The following is a 19,912-nucleotide window of genomic DNA, read 5'->3' on the forward strand; positions in this document are numbered from 1 at the left end:
CAAATTCTGCAGTTGCTTAATAAATCTAACTCTAAATGTTTAAAAAAATGATTTATCAGAGTACCCGTTCAAAAAACATTTCATTACCACTGCATTCACTCAGTTGGGTATTCATAATCGCGGACTTAGCAGTTAGGGAATGCAAATATTTCCATAAATTGGCAAATTACATGAGACAATACATAGTCTTTCATTTTGCTAAATTCATATTGGTTACATTGCCTTCTTTAGCTTGAATCACTTACTTGCTGCAAAGCTGCACAGGGATGTTTAATAAAAGAGGCATTGTGATGTCCTTGGTACATTTTGAATTCGCTGCCTGCTAATTGAGGTACTTTTAATAAACAGTGCAAGTTTACCTTTCATTATATTTAAGGGAGACAAATAATGCAGTGTAACCGTTTTTGTGGGTGAGTTAGTCAAAAACCATCCTAATCATCCTTACTAAATACAGCTATTGTATGTTGCTCAGCCATATGCAGTGCCAGAACAATTTTTATCTGTAATATTAGCATTATGGGTAATGCCGACACCACTGACTGTGTATGGTTACATTTCAGATGACTTGTTGAATACATACACATTAGGATCCTACACAAACATGAGCACCAGTCATGGGGTCCTGCTGTGCTGCACACCCTTCTCTTAGGCTGTCCTAATTTATACTTTTAATTATTTTTCCACATGTGCTGTATACTGTATTTAGAAGCCACAAACCAGCCAGGTACTGTTGCATTGGTGTGGTATTCTTTTCCATCTGGTTTGTGTTTTTGCATCTTGCACAATGTGCCTGTTAATGTTTCCTTTATTTTTAATTCTAGTTTATTTTCCATTGTCAGTGGGTTGCTGATATTCCATGTGTTACTTATGTTTTCAGGGTGCATTGTGTACATTGTTATGGGCTTTATATGTATCTCAGTCTGGATCCCTTTTGCCTGTCCATTTTTACTACACACTGAAATGTGTTACTTTCGTTGCCATTGTTAAGTACACTAGTTTATTATGTTAGTCTGTGTTTCTTATCCTTGGTCTGTAGACTGCTTAATTACAAATACTTATCCTTTTTGGTCAAGGCATGCCAATACTTTACTGTATCTTGTAAAATTTATACTAACAGAAATTTTAATCCCTACTTGTTTTCGAGCCAAGGCTCATGTTGCTTTTCATATAGTAGATCTAAATATGTTAATTCAGAGTTTAAGACTTCTTTCCAAAACTTGTTAATTGTCTGACATGAACACTTTTTCATGTAATTATATATTTTGTGGTGGAAAATGATTGTTTTCTGCATGTGTTCCCCTAAATGGTTAAATATTGCACTGCATCATTTATGTTTGCACTAGTCTTGTCCAGCTTTATAAATATAAACATGGGCAGGGCAAATATGTTCACTGTGTAACTGTTCACTGTGCAAATTTTATAAATGACCCCCGCCGTGTTTATATGGAAGAATAACTTAAAGCAGGGATCCCCAACCTTTTTTACCCCATGAGCAACATTCAGCTGCAAAACTTGTTCGTGAGCAACACAATACGTGAACAGTAGCGCAAACACAATTTTTAATAATAAAAATAATAATATACACTATATTAAAATGTTATATAATATCAAAATATCAGTGTGAAATCTGGCACTGCATGTTTTCTGCCAGTTTTTGAAAATCTGAGGTGTAGCTGATGGGAAGCAGTATGGCACACTGGAGCTCTGAGGGTACAGATGGGAAGCAGTATGGCACACTGGAGCTTTGAGGGTACAAATGGCAGGCAGCATGGCACACAGAAGCAGCAAGGATAAATAGAGGAGAGAATGGCAGGAGCAAACAGGTAGAGGAGATTGTGGACAGGATAATGGCACAGAGGAACAAGGAATAAAAGAATGTAAGATGTGGAACTTTTTGGAAACATATTTCTGGTACAGCAAGTTTGGTAAAAAGGTAATGGGTAACAGAGAATGTGAAATATATGAAATATGAAAAAATTGGCACAGCAGTGGCATGGGCTGGGGAGAAGGGATCACTAGGATGGCTTACCAGAAAAGTATTGTGCTGGGAACAGATAAAAAATATTCAGTGGAGGGGAGCTGGAACTCAAAAGATTGTGCTGGTATAATTAACAGCTGGATTTGACAGGAGGCTCACAGGACTGATCAGGATCTTTTCTCACCCTCCTTCTTAGCCCCCCTGCTCCCTTATTTGCGATTGTGCCTCCAGTCAAATTCAGCAGCAGTTATAGCAGCACAAACTTTTCTCTCCCCCCCCCCCTTCCTAACTCCTCCAGCTCCCTCTCTTGTGACCCTGCCTCCTGTCATATCTCTCCCTCTGTTCCGAGCTCTTCCTGCTCCCTCACTAGCGATCCTGCCTCCTGTCCTATCTCTCCCTTTGTTCCCAGCTCAGCCTGCTCCCTCACTTGCCATCGTTCGTGCCTCCTGTCAAATCCAGCAGTGAGTGATAGCCGCAAGATCTCTCTGTGACTCTTTCCAGCCCCGACTGCTGACTGCTGGATTTGGCAGGAGGCACGATTGATGGCAAGTGAGGGAGCAGGCCGAACTCGGAACGAAGAGAGAGATAGGACAGGAGGCAGGATCGCAAGTGAGGGAACACAACTAGAGATTACTGGGGGGAGAAAAAGAGATCGCAGACATACTTACAATTGCGATAATGAAGTTCTTCCTGGCTGTCCCCACTTTATATGGCCAGAGCAGTTTTCCTGTCCAACAGGTTAACTGACACCTGCAGGGAGACCTACGCGAGCAACATCAAGAGTGGCTGCGAGCAACATGTTGCTCGCGAGCTACGGGTTGGGGATCCCTGACTTAAAGAAACACTACCAACTGTTGACTAATATATATTATATATTACCCCGAAATGTAACAAAGACACAAAGTTTGTCCAGGTGCAATAACCCAACACAAGGTTTTTGCTTTTAAACAGGTAACAAGTAAATGATACCTGTAGCAAAGTTTGAAACTTTTATTATGAAACCCTAAGTCATCTTGCCAGATTTTTCTAAAATCACATTATTATCAACTGCATTTATATAACCTTTTTGCAAGATACGATTTTATTCAAGCTTGAATTTGCTTTACTTGCACCAAACTCCATTGTTAGCTTAACTCAGAACCTTATATTTTTCACCAAAAAAAACTTAAAGTGAGGACAATGAGGTATATAAGGATTAAGGTTTGGATATCTACAAATTAAAGCAATACTAAGATAGTTTGTTGTAAAGATTTGCATAATTGTCTCAAGTCCCATGTGTAGCTAGGAGCTTTTGGTCAATGATATACAAGTAGATTTGTCACCCATTGATAAAAATCTGCAACCATGGGACAACAAATCTCCCCGAAAATGCATTGCCCGTTGTTAACATTGTTATCACCGCAAGTAAAGTACATTACTCATGGAGATTTAGCTTAATTGCAGGGAAATGCCTACTTTCACGTTTTCCAGAAATTAAGCCGAATTGGCACAAGTAGCGTAATTAAAACGTTAAGTTTGCAAAGGGTGAGGTATTTTTGGGGGGATTTGTCTCCCGCAGTAGCAAACTTTTAATGCAGGCAAGATATCATATCTTCCCATGTGTCATTGCCCTGTGTGTGCAAATCACTGACAGGTGCTAAATAAATCATAAAAATCTGAAAATAATCAAATTAAGAAATAATTGGTCAAAATGTGAATGAGGGGCATGCAGCAGGTAATAAGGCAAGCTGTAATAAGGTTTTCAGTATTTTTGTGCAAATATCCTTTTTGTAGTTTTTAATGGCAGACCCAAAATCCACAGGTCAGCCAGGTTCAGGCCAAAAAATTGTCCGCCACTGTGGATGTAGGTTGGGTGGAGGTTATTAATGTGCTTTGTGGCTGTGCTCTTTAAAGCTAGATTCACAGTTGGTGAGAGTGTGCTTCTGGAGCCCACCCACTTCTGACATCATCGCTAACATCAGCCAAATTGGTGAGCACAGTCTATAGAAGTCCCTTCTCAACCTCGGTCTGGGTTGGGTCCAGGTTGAGACGGGATGGGTGCGGGTCCTGACCCCCACATCACTAGTAGATATGGAGGGTAGTTAAAGCTTACGGGTTTTTAGAGGCTGTGATCCTAGTGAGCTAGATACAGTTATCCCTTTCTTTCTTTAAGTTTAGCCATCTCTTCATTTCAGAACGTTTAGGCATTGCTGTCGGTTCAAAAATCTCTGTCCCCATTTCTCATAGTCTGTCTCTAACATTATTCCTCAATTCGTCCATCTCTGTTCTTTCCCCACAGCTCAGCCATTTTCCCTTGTTCCACTCTGTGTATGTTTTCCCCACTTCCCCTAGAGCAACCATCTCTGATCTTTCACAAAAGATTACCCTTCCCTAAATTTCTCTCTCTACCAACTTTGCCATTTTCTTCTAGTTGAGCCATCCCCATTTGTCTGTATTTTTGCTAAAGAAACATCAAAATATGAAAGTTCCCATATATTTATGTTGTAGTATTATTAATTACCATGCTTTTTTAAAGCTTCAAAAGCTTCAGCAGCACTGTATGATGTAAGAATGTATACATGGAACATACTGTGCATCTGAAAGTGCACAGCATGGATACTGAGACACAGCTGTGAAAGTTATTGCCTTTGCATAATGCCTAAGTTGCCTGAAATGCTCACATGTACAGCTCCAGCCCCACTCATCATTTTTGAGTTGTGTTATGTTATCTAAACTTCTTATTGCTTATGCTGTCTTTTTTACCCCCAGAAATTTCTGAGCCGTTTCTCATTACGTCTGTCTGATACTCTAGTTCAGTGCTGTCCAACTTCTGTTGTACCGAGGGCCGGAATTTTTCCGACCTACGTAGTGGAGGGACGATAATGGAAGCCAGTTTTGACCACTCCCCTTTTTGAAACTGCACCCACTTGAAACCACACCCATGTTATCACATGACCATACCCATATTAATGGTTGTAGTACAGCAAAAACCTGCCATACTCTGCCTTCCCTACCCTGCCTGTGTGTGCCATACTCTGCCTTCCCTACCCTGCCTGTGTGTGCCATACTCTGCCTTCCCTACCCTGCCTGTGTGCCATACTTGGCTGGTTTGTGCCATACTTGACCTGTGTGTGCCATACTCTGTCTGCCCTACCCTGCCTGTGTGTGCCATACTCTGCCTTCCCTACCCTGCCTGCGTGTGCCATACTTTCACTGTGTTTGCCATTCTTGGTTGGTTTGTGCCATATTCTGCCTGTGTGTGCCATACTCTGCCTTCCCTACCCTGCCTGTGTGTGCCATACTCTGCTTGCCCTATGATGCCTGTGTGTATGGCACACACAGGCAGCCTACAGTGACACAATGCTGGCACTGCTCCTACAGTCTGCACAATAACTATATATTAAAAAACTTTTTAATTGCAGTACCACCTCAGTATATATTCTTTTTGTAGTGTGCAGGGATTATTTGTGGGTTTCTACTGCTCCTGAGGTGTGAAGGGGGGCCAGTTAATCTCAGTACTGATACCATTTAAAGCTTACACAAAGGTAAGCCATCAAAGCAGCCAGACAGGTGGGGGGCCAGTTGGACAGCACTGCTCTAGTTGTTTACTAAACTGTAGATTACTGTAGGTACTAAGAACTGGTCTGCCTCTACATAAACCGCACATTTACCCAGCAGGATTTTTGCCATTTTGGTGCTATTGAGTTTTTAAACTGAATCTGTCAGCAGTTGCTCCTTTAAAATAAGAATCTAAAAATTCAAAATGAAATTAGTTTGGAATGCTCGCTCAAAGGAGGCATGGGTGTGCAAGATATAGGCACTCATTTACTAACAGGGCACATTTTACCATGTTTTCCTCAAAATGCAATTTTTTTCTGCTAGAATTCCTGTGTATTGACGTCCACTACAAACTAGTTTTGCATACGCTATAGTGCACTAGCTTCGCAGCTTACATATTAATACACGAATACACACACACCCCTTAATTGGACCCTATTTGGGTTCACAAAAATGCACATGGCTGCAGTGAGCAAAGAGAGCTACACTTTATGCATATTTATTATGCAGTGTAAAAAACGGCGAGTAAATTCGACATATATCGGCAGGCTTTGCTGTGTAAAAAAAAAAAACGGTCTCCGTTTATTTTACACAGCTTTTTAAGCCGTGTTTTCAGCGAATCGGTTTTACACAGTTTAATAAATATGCCCCCTGGTCAATAAGTCAGAGCTCTTATTTTCTCCTTTTTTCACACTCAAAAAGGTGTCTAATGCGCATGCAGTAGAAAGGTGTGATATTCTGGGCACTATTTAGAGATAAAATTGAATTTACTTATTCTTTCAGTGAAACCCCCAAAACTTTCCTATTTAAATCTTATCCAAAGTTATTCACCATTGGACCACTCACACATAAGTAAAGAGTGGTCTTCCTATTTTCTGTCCCTTTAAGAGAATTGTGTTGCTGTGGGCAGATAATTTTTATTTCTTGAATATTATTATTTACCACATCCTAACTAACCAACATTATTACTTGCACAAAGTTATGCTGAATAACACAAAGTACTTAGGGAATGGATGTTGTAATGTCCTGTTCCAAGCCTGTCTGTCTTGCACTGACATTGTTTGCTGTGATCAGTTCTGTCTTCTGTTGGCACCTACTTCTGTTGTTGAATATTGCTGTCACCATTTATTGTTATGTTACTGAGAATGTGCTTGTTGCACTTTTAACTCTAGAACAAGGGCAGAACTTGAACACGAAGCACTTATAGATGGAAACTTGGCGACAGAAGCAAATTTAATTATACTAGATACTCTGGAAATCATTGTCCAGGTGAGTTTACAGCAATAGCAGAGATGCTTATGCTTCAAGGTTACCTGAAGTGCTGATGAAATGCTACCCCACAGCATTATGCTTTTCTTAAGTAGGGACTGGTCTTGTGTGGAAATGCAAAATGCAGGCAGGGGATGCTTTTTCAGTATGCAAAACTAAATATTGGCCAAAAGTCCAGAAAGACTTCACCTTAATACAGAGCCAACGTAACAGGGGAGAGGCTCAATAACAAATTGTAAATGTTGTGCAATGGCTCATTTAAAGAGGAACTGTCACATCTATACCCATTATATAAGCATTTAAAACAAAATATGGCAAACAAATATGTGTGCATTTCATCATTGAGAACAAAATTCAAAGTAAAATGTGTTATTTAGTAAATTGATAGTGTCTGAATTTTTCCATTATTTGTATGTATGACTTTGTCACTCTAAGGGTTCTTGCACACGGGGAGATCAGTCGCCCGCGACAAATCTCCCTGTTCGCGGGCGACTAATCTCCCCAAAATGCCATCCCACCAGTGAAAATGTAAATCGCCGGTGGGATGTCATGCACGGCGGCGCGATTTCAGTGAAATTGCGGAAACCGCCGCGTATGCCATGTGAATGTTTTGATACACAACACTGCAATAAAACATTTCAGTCTTTGTTTCTACAAAGGATGTGTTTTAGAATTAATGAAATATTGCATCTTTTATTGTATACTCCTAACAAGATTTTTTTTTTTACGCAGACTGTTTCAATGACTGAATCCAAGGAGAGCATTCTGGGAGGAGTACTTAAGACTCTCTTACACAGCATGGCATGCAATCAGAGTTCCCTCTATTTGCAACACTGTTTTGCCACACAAAGAGCCCTCGTTTCAAAGGTATAATTGTCAGTCTGCAAAGTGTGGAAAAATTGACTGTTTTATTATATCCCTATGTACAGGATATGAGCAAGTTTAGGGTAGACTGCCTGAGAGCAGCAGAGGCTTTAGTTAAGAACTGAATCAGTAACACCTTGATAGCTAGGGGAAAAATTATGTCAATATTAATATTACCATTAAAGGAAATGTAAAGGAAAAATATATTGGCTTCTTAAAGCACTTGCTTAGGAAAAGAAGTTAAACCTATTATGACCATTCACAAATATTAAGGTTAGAGGCTAGTTTTTTTAACAGCAGATTTATCCAGGGTTTTCTTAGCCAATGCAGTGATTCAGCGGCTGTGGGTTCTTCCATATGTCCACGATAGGGGGATGCATAAAATAATTTATATTATAAACAGTTTTTTGAGTTATGCATGAATTGTTCTTTTGTGTAAATGCTTTAAGTTAGATTTATCTGCTTGATTTGTGGTAGCTCTTGAAATGTAGCTGTAATGGGGCATATAAAAGGTAGCAAAGTACTATAGAGTAATAAAAGGCACAAAGTTTACCCTGGTATAGAAAGCTATAGAAATCAATCAGATGTTTGCTTTAAAACAGGTGAATATTATTGGTTACTAGAAAAGTAGCTCACTTTAATTACACATTATTACATTACCATTGCCAGAAAAACATGACAGACCCATTATCTGTTTTACTAAGCTTCTTTGTACTAATTTTTGTTGCCTTCTTTTTAGTTCCCAGAGCTTTTGTTCGAGGAAGAAACTGAGCAGTGTGCCGACCTGTGCCTGAGATTACTTAGACACTGCAGCAGCAGCATCAGTAACATAAGATCACATGCTAGTGCTTCTCTCTATCTGCTCATGAGGCAAAACTTTGAAATTGGAAATGTAAGTGAAACTACCCAGTGTGTAGCCAGTAAATGGAAGTTAATAAAAATTGACCCCTTAATACATTTATAGTTGGTCTGGGGAAGCTGTTTTGATAATGTTAAGCGTACAAATGTTTGATTTTTTTTTACCTTTCTTCTTGGGCACAGCAAATAAGTATTATGATTCTGTTCCCCATTGCTGTAGCACAAGTGTTTCAGCTGGCAGAGAAGTGTCTGAAACCCCTGCAGCTGCCTCCCATTAATGGGAAATGCACTCTAAAGCCAGTACTGGCACTTTTCAGCACAAAAATGCAAATCATATTCTTAATCATACGATTGGAAGGCGGCAGCAACCGTCCTCTTCTTAGCCTTCTCAGCTACATATATCCTGTTTTCAAAAAAAGACATTCTACTTTGATGTTTAATCATGTGATGGTTCTGGGTCTTTTGAAAATCAAGGGTTGTAGGAAAAGCAGGAAAGGACTGCTGTCGTTTGAATGGAATGAAGTATAGTTGAGTACAACTTTACCCATATGTTACTATACTCTACTAAAGAGTTTTTTTTTTTTTTACTTTTCTATGAAGTCATTGCAAAGTAATAGCTTATTGATCAATTTATTTTTTTTATTTTACCATGTCTGATTTTACATACACCAAGCTGACTTGTAGAATTCTTAAGTATTCCTTAAATGGAAATGCACCTATGCACTTGTGGAAAGTCATGTTCCAAGTCTAATTTCCAAATAGCTGAAGGTCCCACAAGCATCTGTACAAACAATTATACAGAAATAGTAATGTCTTGGGATCTCATTTATGAAGGAGGGTCAAATTAACCCTCACGGATGAAAAAGTTTAGCTAAAGACAACAACAACAAGCATTGGGTGCCACATTACCAGCACCCACCATTAAGCAAGTTCTTCATCACCATGACCTGAAAGGCTTTTGTGCAAGGAAAAAGCCCATACTCCTATCCTAGCAAAAAAAAAAAAAAAAAAAAAATGGACTTAATTTTACAGATGATCACCAGGACAAAGATCAAGAGGGTTCTCTGGACAGATATCACAAAAATTAAAGTGTTTGGCCATAATTATCATATTTATGTATGGAGGAAGAAGGGTGGGGCTTTTAAACACCACCGCCGCTGTGCTTGTAATGGTGGTGTTGGGGGGTGTTTTGCTGGAAAGATGCGCTTCAGAAGCAACAAGTCAAAAACTTAAAATTTAGTCACAAATTTTTCTTTGTGCATAAAAGTTATCCAAAGTACATGTTAAAGTGACTTAAAGACAAGTATTTTATTGGTCATCAAAAAGTCACATAGGAGGCCCTCATACCTGACTGACTGACTTACACCAGTTCTGTTAGAAGGAATGGGCAAAAATTCCCTAAGGCCTTGTTTCAAGTGAAGAGCAATACCACTAAATACTAACAAATGCTAACAGATGCTGAAATAAATCAGACTTGCGTTATTACTTTCAACCAGCCACATAAAGAAATAGGGATGCACTGAATCCACTGTTTTAGGATTCAAACCCGAATCCTTCATGAAATATTCAGCCAATTTCCGAACCGCATCTAAATCCTAATTTGCATATTCAAATAAGCCCAGGGATGGGGGTTAAAGAGAACCGTATATTTAGCGCATGGTGAAAAATTTTCAACTGCTGAAAAAGGCCTAATCCTGGATTTGGTGCATTCCTAATAGAAATAAGGAAGGAAAAGTAGTATCATGATATTAACGAAGTTCTGTAAATTAACATCTTTATCATAGGTGTATGTAAACTTTAGGACTCAACTTTACATACATTGAGACACATTTGACTCATAGAGAACTTTATACACACTTTATACAAACACAAAGGGGCAGATTAAAAAGTGTGGAATACAAGCTCATTACAGAAAAACTCACCAACTTTCTTTTCATTACTGTGGCATTTTTATAAACATTATTTTTTAAGTATTTCCTTTAACTGTATATAACCGCTACTCTGCCTTCACTTACATGCTTTAAACTTTTAAATTACTTGCATACTCTTAACTTTTTTCCATTTTTTCTTCTTTTTCAGAATTTCGCAAGGGTTAAAATGCAGGTTACTATGTCATTGTCATCTTTGGTAGGGACTTCTCAGAATTTCAATGAGGAATTTTTAAGGAGGTCGCTGAAGACTATCTTAACATATGCTGAAGAAGATCTAGAATTACGAGAGACAACCTTCCCTGAGCAGGTATGTAAAGTGTAAACATTGTAACATGGTTTTTTACAAGAATAAAGCAGTAATAGGACTAATATACAAGTGAATAGCGCCTGGCTAGAAGAAGCTAAAGGCTTGGAAAAAATGGTCATTTTTATCCATGCAATTATGTTGTTTTTTTCCCAATCCCTTATTTACCTGGGACACCATTTCATCAAAGTTTCTGTTTACCAGAAAGGATCTCTAATGTACATAATACCTGTCAAATTAAATCTCACGCCATGAGTGATTTGTACTTGGGTTGTTGCAATCCCTATCATCATATTTTTATTTATAATATTTTTAACAAGCTGTGTTTTCTTACTTTAGGTTCAGGATCTTGTGTTTAATCTTCACATGATTCTATCTGATACTGTCAAAATGAAAGAGCATCAAGAAGACCCAGAGATGCTGATTGATCTGATGTACAGGTAAGAAAACACTACATACATACCTGCTTTAAACTGTTCATTACTGGTCATTCAGCAAATGGGTCTAAATTCCTCCCTTCCAGTTATTTCAGAATATATATATAGTAATTATGCGCACTCCATCTTCCATCAATTAACTTTATTGTGTTTCACTACATGATTAAAACATCAACGTTTCGGTCCTGGTCTAGGACCTTGTTCACAATGTCAAACCCCAACAACAAATCAACTCAATTACACATTATATACAAAAAAACTTAACCCCACCCCCATGACTCGTATCAGCCCTTTAGTCCCACAACCCCTGACAAGCATAACATATGCATTGATCAAGGGAAGTGGGACTATTACATCCACAGTCAATAGTATATACATGATTATACAAAGCACCATTGAAAATTCATTGGTTCTTAAAATACATGATAAATTACACATTAATTCATCTAATCGCTAAAAAACAGTTAAAGGAGCGGTTCTCATTAAGTCCCTTCAGTGACAAAGTATCAAGTTTCTTAATCCAAAAAGATTCACGCTGGAGCAGTAATCTAGACCTGTCCCCTCCGCGTCTGGGCATGGGCACATGATCTATGACTATATATCTGAAAGTGGGCAATCTGTGACCAAATTCCAAGAAATGCTTAGCCACTGGTTTCGTGGACCTTTCGGTGCAATATATATATATATATATATATATATATATATATATATATACATGTTAATAATATCATTTGCCTTTCTTCTGATCAGGGGTACCAGAGAATGAGTTTGGGATTCCTGTTTGGTTGATTTTATGGGGCTAATCCGTCCTGAACCTTCATTATTCTCTGCCCATGGGTGGTAAAGAAAGTTTAAGGCAAAATAATCATGATCCCATTTAAATTTTCAGTCTACGTGAGTTTGTAGGTTCTAATAGCTGTCATGCTTCTTATTTACTCCTTGCTCTGTACACACAATCTAAGAGTTGTAGTTTTGCTATGCATGTTAAAGAAGATTCAGCTAATTTTAGAGAATTATAATTTTTTTTTCTATGAATAGAATTTTGTTTTATTATGTGCATGTGACTTTATTGTGGTGTCTAAATGAATGTTAACATTTGGGATGGCACACATGATTTCTTAATTTTACAGTGCATATAAGAAAATTATTGTAGAAATGATACCTATATAGGTATCATTTCTACAATACTCTTGTATTTGTGTTTTGTAGTTTTTTTATTATTATTTTTGACACTGGCTAACACGGTACTACAGTTTTTGTTTTATAAGAAAATTGGGACTCTGATTCAGTTTTCATCTCACTGTGTACTTGTATATAGTTGAGATGACAATAAACCTGACTTGATTTTAGCATTCCTCCAGTTTTTTTGTTGTAAAAAATGTGGTATTTCATTGAATCTAAACGTTTATAGATCACAATCATTGTCTTAATATCTAACAACTATTTTTTTTATTATTAAACACATTGCATAGCCTGATCCAGGAAACCTCTAAACTTGTTTGTAGAATCAGTAAAAAGTAATAACTAAATAGTTTGCCACTTTTTATTATCAGCAAAGAACAGGGTCACTGCAGTACACACCTACACAGCATTTCCAGGAGCTGTGTAACCCATCCCTTTCTCACTTGTTAATATCATATAGATCCAATTATTTTATAAATACAGAGAGCCATGCCTAGTAGCTGAAATTAGTAGTGCAGAGCCAGGTGTAATTACTATAAAACAACAGTAGATGGTGCCATGAGTGCAAAAGTAGTTTCATATATATGCAAATCTGTTACCTTAGTGTCTCATAATTTATGTATTAAATATTTTTGCTGTGTATAAGAAGCCTTTAATTGCTAAGTTTTTTTCTGTATGTTTCTTTCTGTAATGGAGGTTAAAAACTTGGCTGTAGAGAGAGTCACCAAAAACTATTAAGAGAACATGGCACACAGTGAAACACTGTATAATATAGTGAGAGAAACACTCTTTGTATTTATCATGGCCACTAATAATACCTTTTTCTTTTTTTTTTTTCTTCTAATTTTTCTTCTCCAGAATTGCAAAAGGTTACCAGACGTCACCTGACCTTCGCTTAACATGGCTGCAGAACATGGCAGGAAAGCATTCAGAAAGAAGCAATCATGCGGAGTCAGCTCAGTGCCTAGTTCACTCAGCAGCTCTTGTGGCTGAATATTTAAGTATGCTAGAGGATCGCAAGTACCTTCCTGTAGGCTGTGTTACCTTTCAGGTATTTATCATTGGGAATTATCTTTTTAGACTTTTTAGGAATGCCTTAAAATGTAAATATACATTTGCTTACAATGTATATCAGTTGGGCAGGTCTCCCCCACCCAAATGGCATCATTTGTACTGCAAATATCCCCTCCATTTGCCAACACCATCACATTTTCCTAAAGCAAATAACAGCTTTCACCCGGTGGCCATTTTTCCTCTGATACATAATCAGTTACATTCAAATCTGCAAGCAGCATACACACACAGAGACCCTTATTCAGTTCTGCTTTGTTTGAGCACTGTAATGGTAAAGCTGAGCTCAGGAGAAAAAAATTGAAGCAGACAACTAGAGCTGAGTTTCTATGAGAATCAGCAATGCCATCTCTTTACTGGCTGCTAGACTGGGGGGCGTGTTTAGTAATCTGAGCTTAGAACAATTGAGCATGCCCACAATCCAACAGCCAAAGCAAATTCCTGAGGGAGGGGCCGAGTGGGTTACAGGAGGAGAAGGAAATCTGACAAATGAATTTTAGGATTTGGTTCGGCCAGAGGCATGGATTCAGCCGAACTTTGGCCGAATCCCAAACCGAATCCTGGATTTGGTGCATCCCTAGTTTTAACAAACATTCTATAGGTGCAAGGAAGAACTAATTAACCAATAGCTACCCCTAAGCATGCTAACATTCATCCACAAACTAAATCCATCAATTGGATTTTGACATGTATAGAAGAAGTTAATTTTTGGTTAAAGTTCTCCTTTTTCACAATATGTTTTCCAGTATTTGGTGCTCGTGTTTGCCTGAGTCAAGTATTGGCTTTGCTATGTTTTTAAGAGATGATTAAGATTTTTTTTTTTTTTCACTTTCCTCAGAATATTTCATCTAATGTCTTGGAGGAGTCTGCAGTGTCGGATGATGTGGTATCACCAGATGAAGAAGGAATTTGCTCAGGAAAATATTTTACAGAGGCCGGTTTGGTGGGCCTTTTAGAGCAAGCGGCTGCCTCATTCTCAATGGTAAGAAAGTTCACATTCTGGAAAGTGTAAAGAGCAGTTACTGTACCCATGGGTGGGACTTATTAGTATTGGTGCAGAAGCCCCCTAGCAACCTGGCATAGTAGTGTATCCAATACTGGAAAACAAAATAGGGGCCAGACATACAAACTGGGCCACAGAAGTGTGAAAAACATTTGTGACCTAATAAATTTAATAATAAATGTATTTGTAAATGTAAGAAACTTCACATTTTCATTTCACGTTTAACCCTTAAATCTCGTGTTAGTTTGCATGGGAATGCTGATATTCAAAAGGGGTGCTTTTTTTTCAAGGGGCTCGCCTTAGGTGTCTGCACTTTGTAATGGAACAAAGGACTTTGTGGCTATTCTGCAAGAGCAGAACCCAGTGGGCAAGCTTTTTTACTTTGTACACTGTGTTCTGTAACATAAATGACCCCTATAGTTTTCTCTACCGTATTTAGCTCTTCCAGAGTTTCGGGAAATAAATATTTGGGCATAGGCAGCACCGTGGCAGGAAATCATCATAAATCATTATTTGCTTTATTGTTTCTACAATCTTTTGATTGGAACCCTTCATCCAGAAAAAGTGCTTCTTGACTCCCTGCATGTACTGATGTATGTTTTGCAGGCTGGTATGTACGAAGCAGTGAATGAAGTTTACAAAGTACTTATACCTATACATGAAGCCAACAGAGATGCAAAAAAGCTTGCTACAATTCATGGGAAACTCCAGGAAGCATTTAGTAAAGTAGTCCATCAGGTAAAATCTGCACATATTTATTGTTTTATCAATACCCATACCTAAGTAACTAGTTATGTATTTATTTTTTGTGTGCTTAATGTACCTTTGTATTCTCTTTGTTAACACTTGGGAGTGGTTTTCATACAGTTGTCTTCTTCAGAGATAAAATGTTGTGGACACTTTGACACAGATATATATATACAGTATGTATGTATACAGGTATGGGATTCATTACTCGGAAACCCTTTATCCAGAAGGTTCTGAATTACGGGAAGGCCCTCTCCCATAGACTTCATTATAAGCAAATAATTCTAATTTTGAAAATAATTTTCTTTTTCCTCTTTAATAATATAATAGTACCTTGTACTTGATCCCAAGTAAGATATAACTATTCCTTATTTGAGGCAAAAAAATCCTATTGGGCTCAATTAATGTTTAAATGATTTTTTGTTGATTAAAATTACAGAAAGACCCAGTACCTGAAAAAAAAAAACAGGTCCTGAGCATTCTAGATTACAGGTCCCATACCTGACACCATTACACTTTTGCACATCATTTTTAGTCCCAAGAGTGTAGTGTGTTTACATGCTGATATTATTTTTTGCGGCTGCACCTGGGCCTTTTTTGTTTCTTTTTTTGGGTGAGTCTGCTGCCTTTCAAACTCAATAAATATAACTGCAAATAAAAAATGGGCATACTAGAATAACAAGCTAGACAGTCATTTTTTTTTACTTTATGAATTTCAACCTTTCACATGCCACACAAAAGCCACAATCATGACTTACCCGTTTGCATAATCACTACCAAATTTTTGGTATGCAAAGTTGTTATGCAATTTTTATATCGCCTTAAAAAAAAAAGTTGTACCCAGAACAACTGGAACGTAATGTTTTCTCTACTACAATGCAGGAAAAGAAGCCTGTACTTCAAACACAGTTAAGAAGTAGCAAAACAATGCATTATATGCAAGGAATCGACTTGAGCCTTACTTTTTTTGACGGAAAGCATGTAATTTGCAGCAGGCACAACAGGCTAGGCTCAGGGCGTTCTTCTGCAACCTGTGTTCATAGAATTGTATTTGCCTTTCTAATCTTTATCAGATGGTAAATTACTTTGATAAAAATCAAGAGTGGTAATAAATAGAGCATTTTCTAATTGGTCTTGTATTGTTAGTGTCTGTCCTGTCTGATACATGCATGGTTATGCACTTTGGTAGAAACAACATAAATGTGAGTTAAACACATAATAGTAGTGTGTTGGGAGAATCATTTACTGAGATGGAGCTAGGGATTTTTGTACATAATAAACTGTGTAACTCTAGGCAGTGCCATTCAATAACTACTAGAGCAAATAATACACTGTCTTGCATTAAAAGGCCGTGTACTCAAGGGCTGAAGGCATAATGGTGCCTTTTAAAGGTCTCTGGTAAGGCCTCACATTGAGTATGCAGTGCACCATTGGGCCCCAGTACTTAAGAAGGATATTAATGAGCTGGAAAGAGTACAGCTACTCTAGTAAAAGGGATGGAAGGTTTAACCTGTGAGAGTAGATGTTAGAGTTGTTTTTTCTGGAAAAAAGATGCTTGAGAGGGGACAAGATCTTTACTAGTGTATTAAAGGACATTATTTACAGACAAAAATACCCTGCAATATAATGCTCTCTAGCTGTGAGCTCTGTCATAGTTGGAAGCTACCCTTGCAGTTCTATTGAGGGATTGGTAGGCTGCTTAGAGGAAAAGTAACACTAAAAATTTTTAACTAAAAAATCTATTCTGCCCTGCCCTGCCCCGCCCCAATAATTGCCCTATCCTACAAACCATTTATTATTTTGAAGAAAGGCGATACAGCGATGCAGGTGAAGTATCAGGGGAAGCGTCCACTATGCGGCGATCGATTGATCGAGCCTAGCCTTCCTTCTGTATAGGCTCAATCAATCGATCGCCGCATAGTGGACGCTTTCCCTGATACTTCACCTGCATCGCTGTATCGCCTTTCTTCAAATGACCGGAAGCCAACTTTTAACAGGTATTTTGTACTACAGCATTAAAAATAATAAATGGTTTGTAGGATAGGGCAATTATTGGGGCAGGGTAGAATAGATTTTTTAGTTAAACATTTTTAGTGTTACTTTTCCTTTAACCTCCAAACATGGTAGGATCTGCTTCACATGGTATGTCTGAAGTTCCCATTCATGGGCATCAACTCAAGTCTGCATTCCAAACTTTCTGGTTACAGTGTTTTTTATTCTGTCAGTTGTAAAATCAGAGGTGATATTTCATATAAACTAATCAGTTTTCTCAGACTTGCTAACCCATACAGACTGCTAATTTGGTTCCCCTTTCATTCATATTGCCAACTATGACTGTGCATCATTGACTCAGGTTTAGTGTCTCCTCTGGGGAGTAACTTTAATGTATGTGGTTGATGTCATCTAGAAAAAAATCTTTTATTAAAACTGTGCTCTTACTTGGCCACGTTTGGCACTCATCAAATATGAGCATTATTGGTTTCTTTCCTGAGCTAAAATCTTCTGTGACACTTCTTTTTTTGCCTTTTTTTTATTACACAGAGTACTGGCTGGGAGGTAGGTAAAGTTTCAGTCAGTAAAGAACTGAACTTCCTTTGCTTTGCCCACATGTGCTAGCTGTGGGAGATCTGTTTGCTGTCTGCTGTGACCTGAATCCATTAACCAAACATTTGTGACATATGTATACACCTTTGGTCATGGTAAAGTTAAATGTGAAATTAGAGGTAGTGCATGACTTGATCACATTACACTAATAAAGTTTGCTGAATGACACTTTCATCATCAGTGTGTTCTTTGTTTAAAACGTTTCTTTTTCCATCAGTGTCTGTGTCAACTTTTACCCCAAAATAAGGGGTCGATTTAGAGAAATTTCCTCCTCTTCAAGCTGATTGGTGGAGCCACAAGAAAGAAAAGCCTAAATTGATATATTTTTTTTTTTTTTTAATAATATACATTTTTTGCGGTATATCCTGTTGAATGGTATTGCTTTCGCAGTGTGGTCAGTTTTCAGAAGAGCACATTTCGAGCTTGTGTTTCAACTGTATGATGTGATTTGTTTAAAAAGCTTTAATTTCTGCTGCTTGCTTTGAAGTGACTCTGCCATGCTTTTTGTTCATAGCACCAAACTCTCAGAGAATCTGTTCATAAAAGCTGATATATGGCCAATAAAGAGATTAAGCTGGTGTTCCCCCTCCTTTTAGTGTCCCAAAACCATTACATTGCACATGTGCAGCCACTGTTGTGAAAATAAAAATAAGACATTGGTTTTGGATCTTCTTGTGAGCCACATGCTATAAATGCATACTGTACATATTGATAAGGTTGCCTTTTACTCAAGTATATAAATATTTGACAAAAATTATCTTTGTTATATGATTAATGCTAAATCGACCCCTGAAGTGGATATTTGTATCAGATACAATCTTAACTTCATTCAGTCAAGTCTGATTGCATGGTAACACACACACACCCATCCACCCAATCCATCCTTTCTTTGTCCATTTGCATGCCTTTCTCCACCATTACTAACAGCCAGGACTCTTGCATGTTTGTCTCCCACCCCTTACCTGTTTCTTATATATTAACTGCCGGGTTGCCTGCTGTAGGCACCAGAGTGGTTAATTAATGCTTTATGTTGATTGCATTTGTATGCTGCCAATTGCTTATTTGTTTTTGGAATTTCCCTAATTAAAATACTTTCTGTTTTCTCCTCTGTTGCCCTGGTTGCTGACCCTCCTCCCCACTTTTATTCTTGTCTGTTGTGGTAAGTTCTATTTTGTGGATTTTTTTTTTTTTCCTGGACCAAAAAAAAAGTTTTGACCTTTGCAGTGCCAGCTTAAGTAACTGGAATTAGTCATAGCCTAAACTATAAATTAATACAGGAAAATCATGAAAAAATTTGAGTTTTGTATTTTTTTTTTTTTTTTTTTAAATAATCCAATTTGGCAATCTGTATTTTATGTCAATCATCAGTTTGTTTTAATGGTGATAAATTACTTAGTTGGCATTTTTACCCCTTTTGTGCTTGGAACGGAATGTGATTTTTATCCTGGTAATTTGAAAAGGTGTTTACCATGCAAAATAATAATCATGATTTCTTAATTCATGGTGGCTGTGCTTTGCTATTTCCCTGGTACTGATTATGGGTTATTTGGTGCAATACCTTCTAAACTTAGCTCTTCTATTATTTTTTCTTACAAAATAATAGCAAAATTCTTTAGTGATCTCTAATACCCTTTCGCTACCGTGCAACTACATGTGTATATACATATCCAGGTATTGGGATCTATTATCTTGAAACCCGTTATCGAGAAAGCCCTGAATGACGTGAAGACCATCTCCCATAGACTCCATTTTTATCAAATAATTGAACAAAAATTTAATCTGTAATAATAAAACAGTAGCTTGTACTTGATGGTAACTAAGCTGCATAAATCCATATTGGTGGCAAAACATTCCCATTGGGTTTATGTTATATTCAGATGATTTTTTAATAGACCCCTTATCCAAAAAACCCCAGGTCCCAGGCATTCCAGATAACAGATCCCATCTCGGTTTATGTATTTTTATTAGATCCTACATACCTGTGACACAGTTATGATTTATAAGAATATGTTGATTCTTTTATTTTTATTACATAGCAGTTCAGTATAGTTTACCTTCACCAGCCCACTTTGATTTGTGGGGGATAACCATTATAAACTTAGGGACTCGTCCTGACACAATTCACAT

At 37.7% G+C, this 19,912-nt stretch overlaps 1 protein-coding gene across 13 annotated transcripts in view; it reads left to right on the forward strand.

Annotated features, from left to right (window-relative positions):
- dock7 (dedicator of cytokinesis 7) overlaps positions 1–19,912 on the forward strand; it is a 95,196-nt gene that overhangs the window by 63,567 nt on the left and 11,717 nt on the right. For 4 of the 13 annotated variants that reach the window (XM_004913936.4, XM_012961537.3, XM_031900893.1 and 1 more), the window contains 10 exons: positions 707–724; positions 6,688–6,784; positions 7,517–7,651; positions 8,388–8,540; positions 10,586–10,744; positions 11,081–11,181; positions 13,219–13,411; positions 14,270–14,413; positions 15,041–15,172; positions 17,723–17,737. In XM_004913936.4, coding sequence (XP_004913993.2) covers positions 707–724; positions 6,688–6,784; positions 7,517–7,651; positions 8,388–8,540; positions 10,586–10,744; positions 11,081–11,181; positions 13,219–13,411; positions 14,270–14,413; positions 15,041–15,172; positions 17,723–17,737 — 1,147 coding nt within the window. The remainder of the gene's footprint in view (positions 1–706; positions 725–6,687; positions 6,785–7,516; positions 7,652–8,387; positions 8,541–10,585; positions 10,745–11,080; positions 11,182–13,218; positions 13,412–14,269; positions 14,414–15,040; positions 15,173–17,722; positions 17,738–19,912) is intronic. The other 9 variants (XM_004913938.4, XM_012961539.3, XM_031900894.1 and 6 more) reach the window with 3 other exon arrangements.

The sequence above is a fragment of the Xenopus tropicalis genome, chromosome 4 (assembly GCF_000004195.4).
Source record: "Xenopus tropicalis strain Nigerian chromosome 4, UCB_Xtro_10.0, whole genome shotgun sequence".
In the NCBI taxonomy this organism is placed as follows: Eukaryota; Metazoa; Chordata; class Amphibia; order Anura; family Pipidae; genus Xenopus; species Xenopus tropicalis.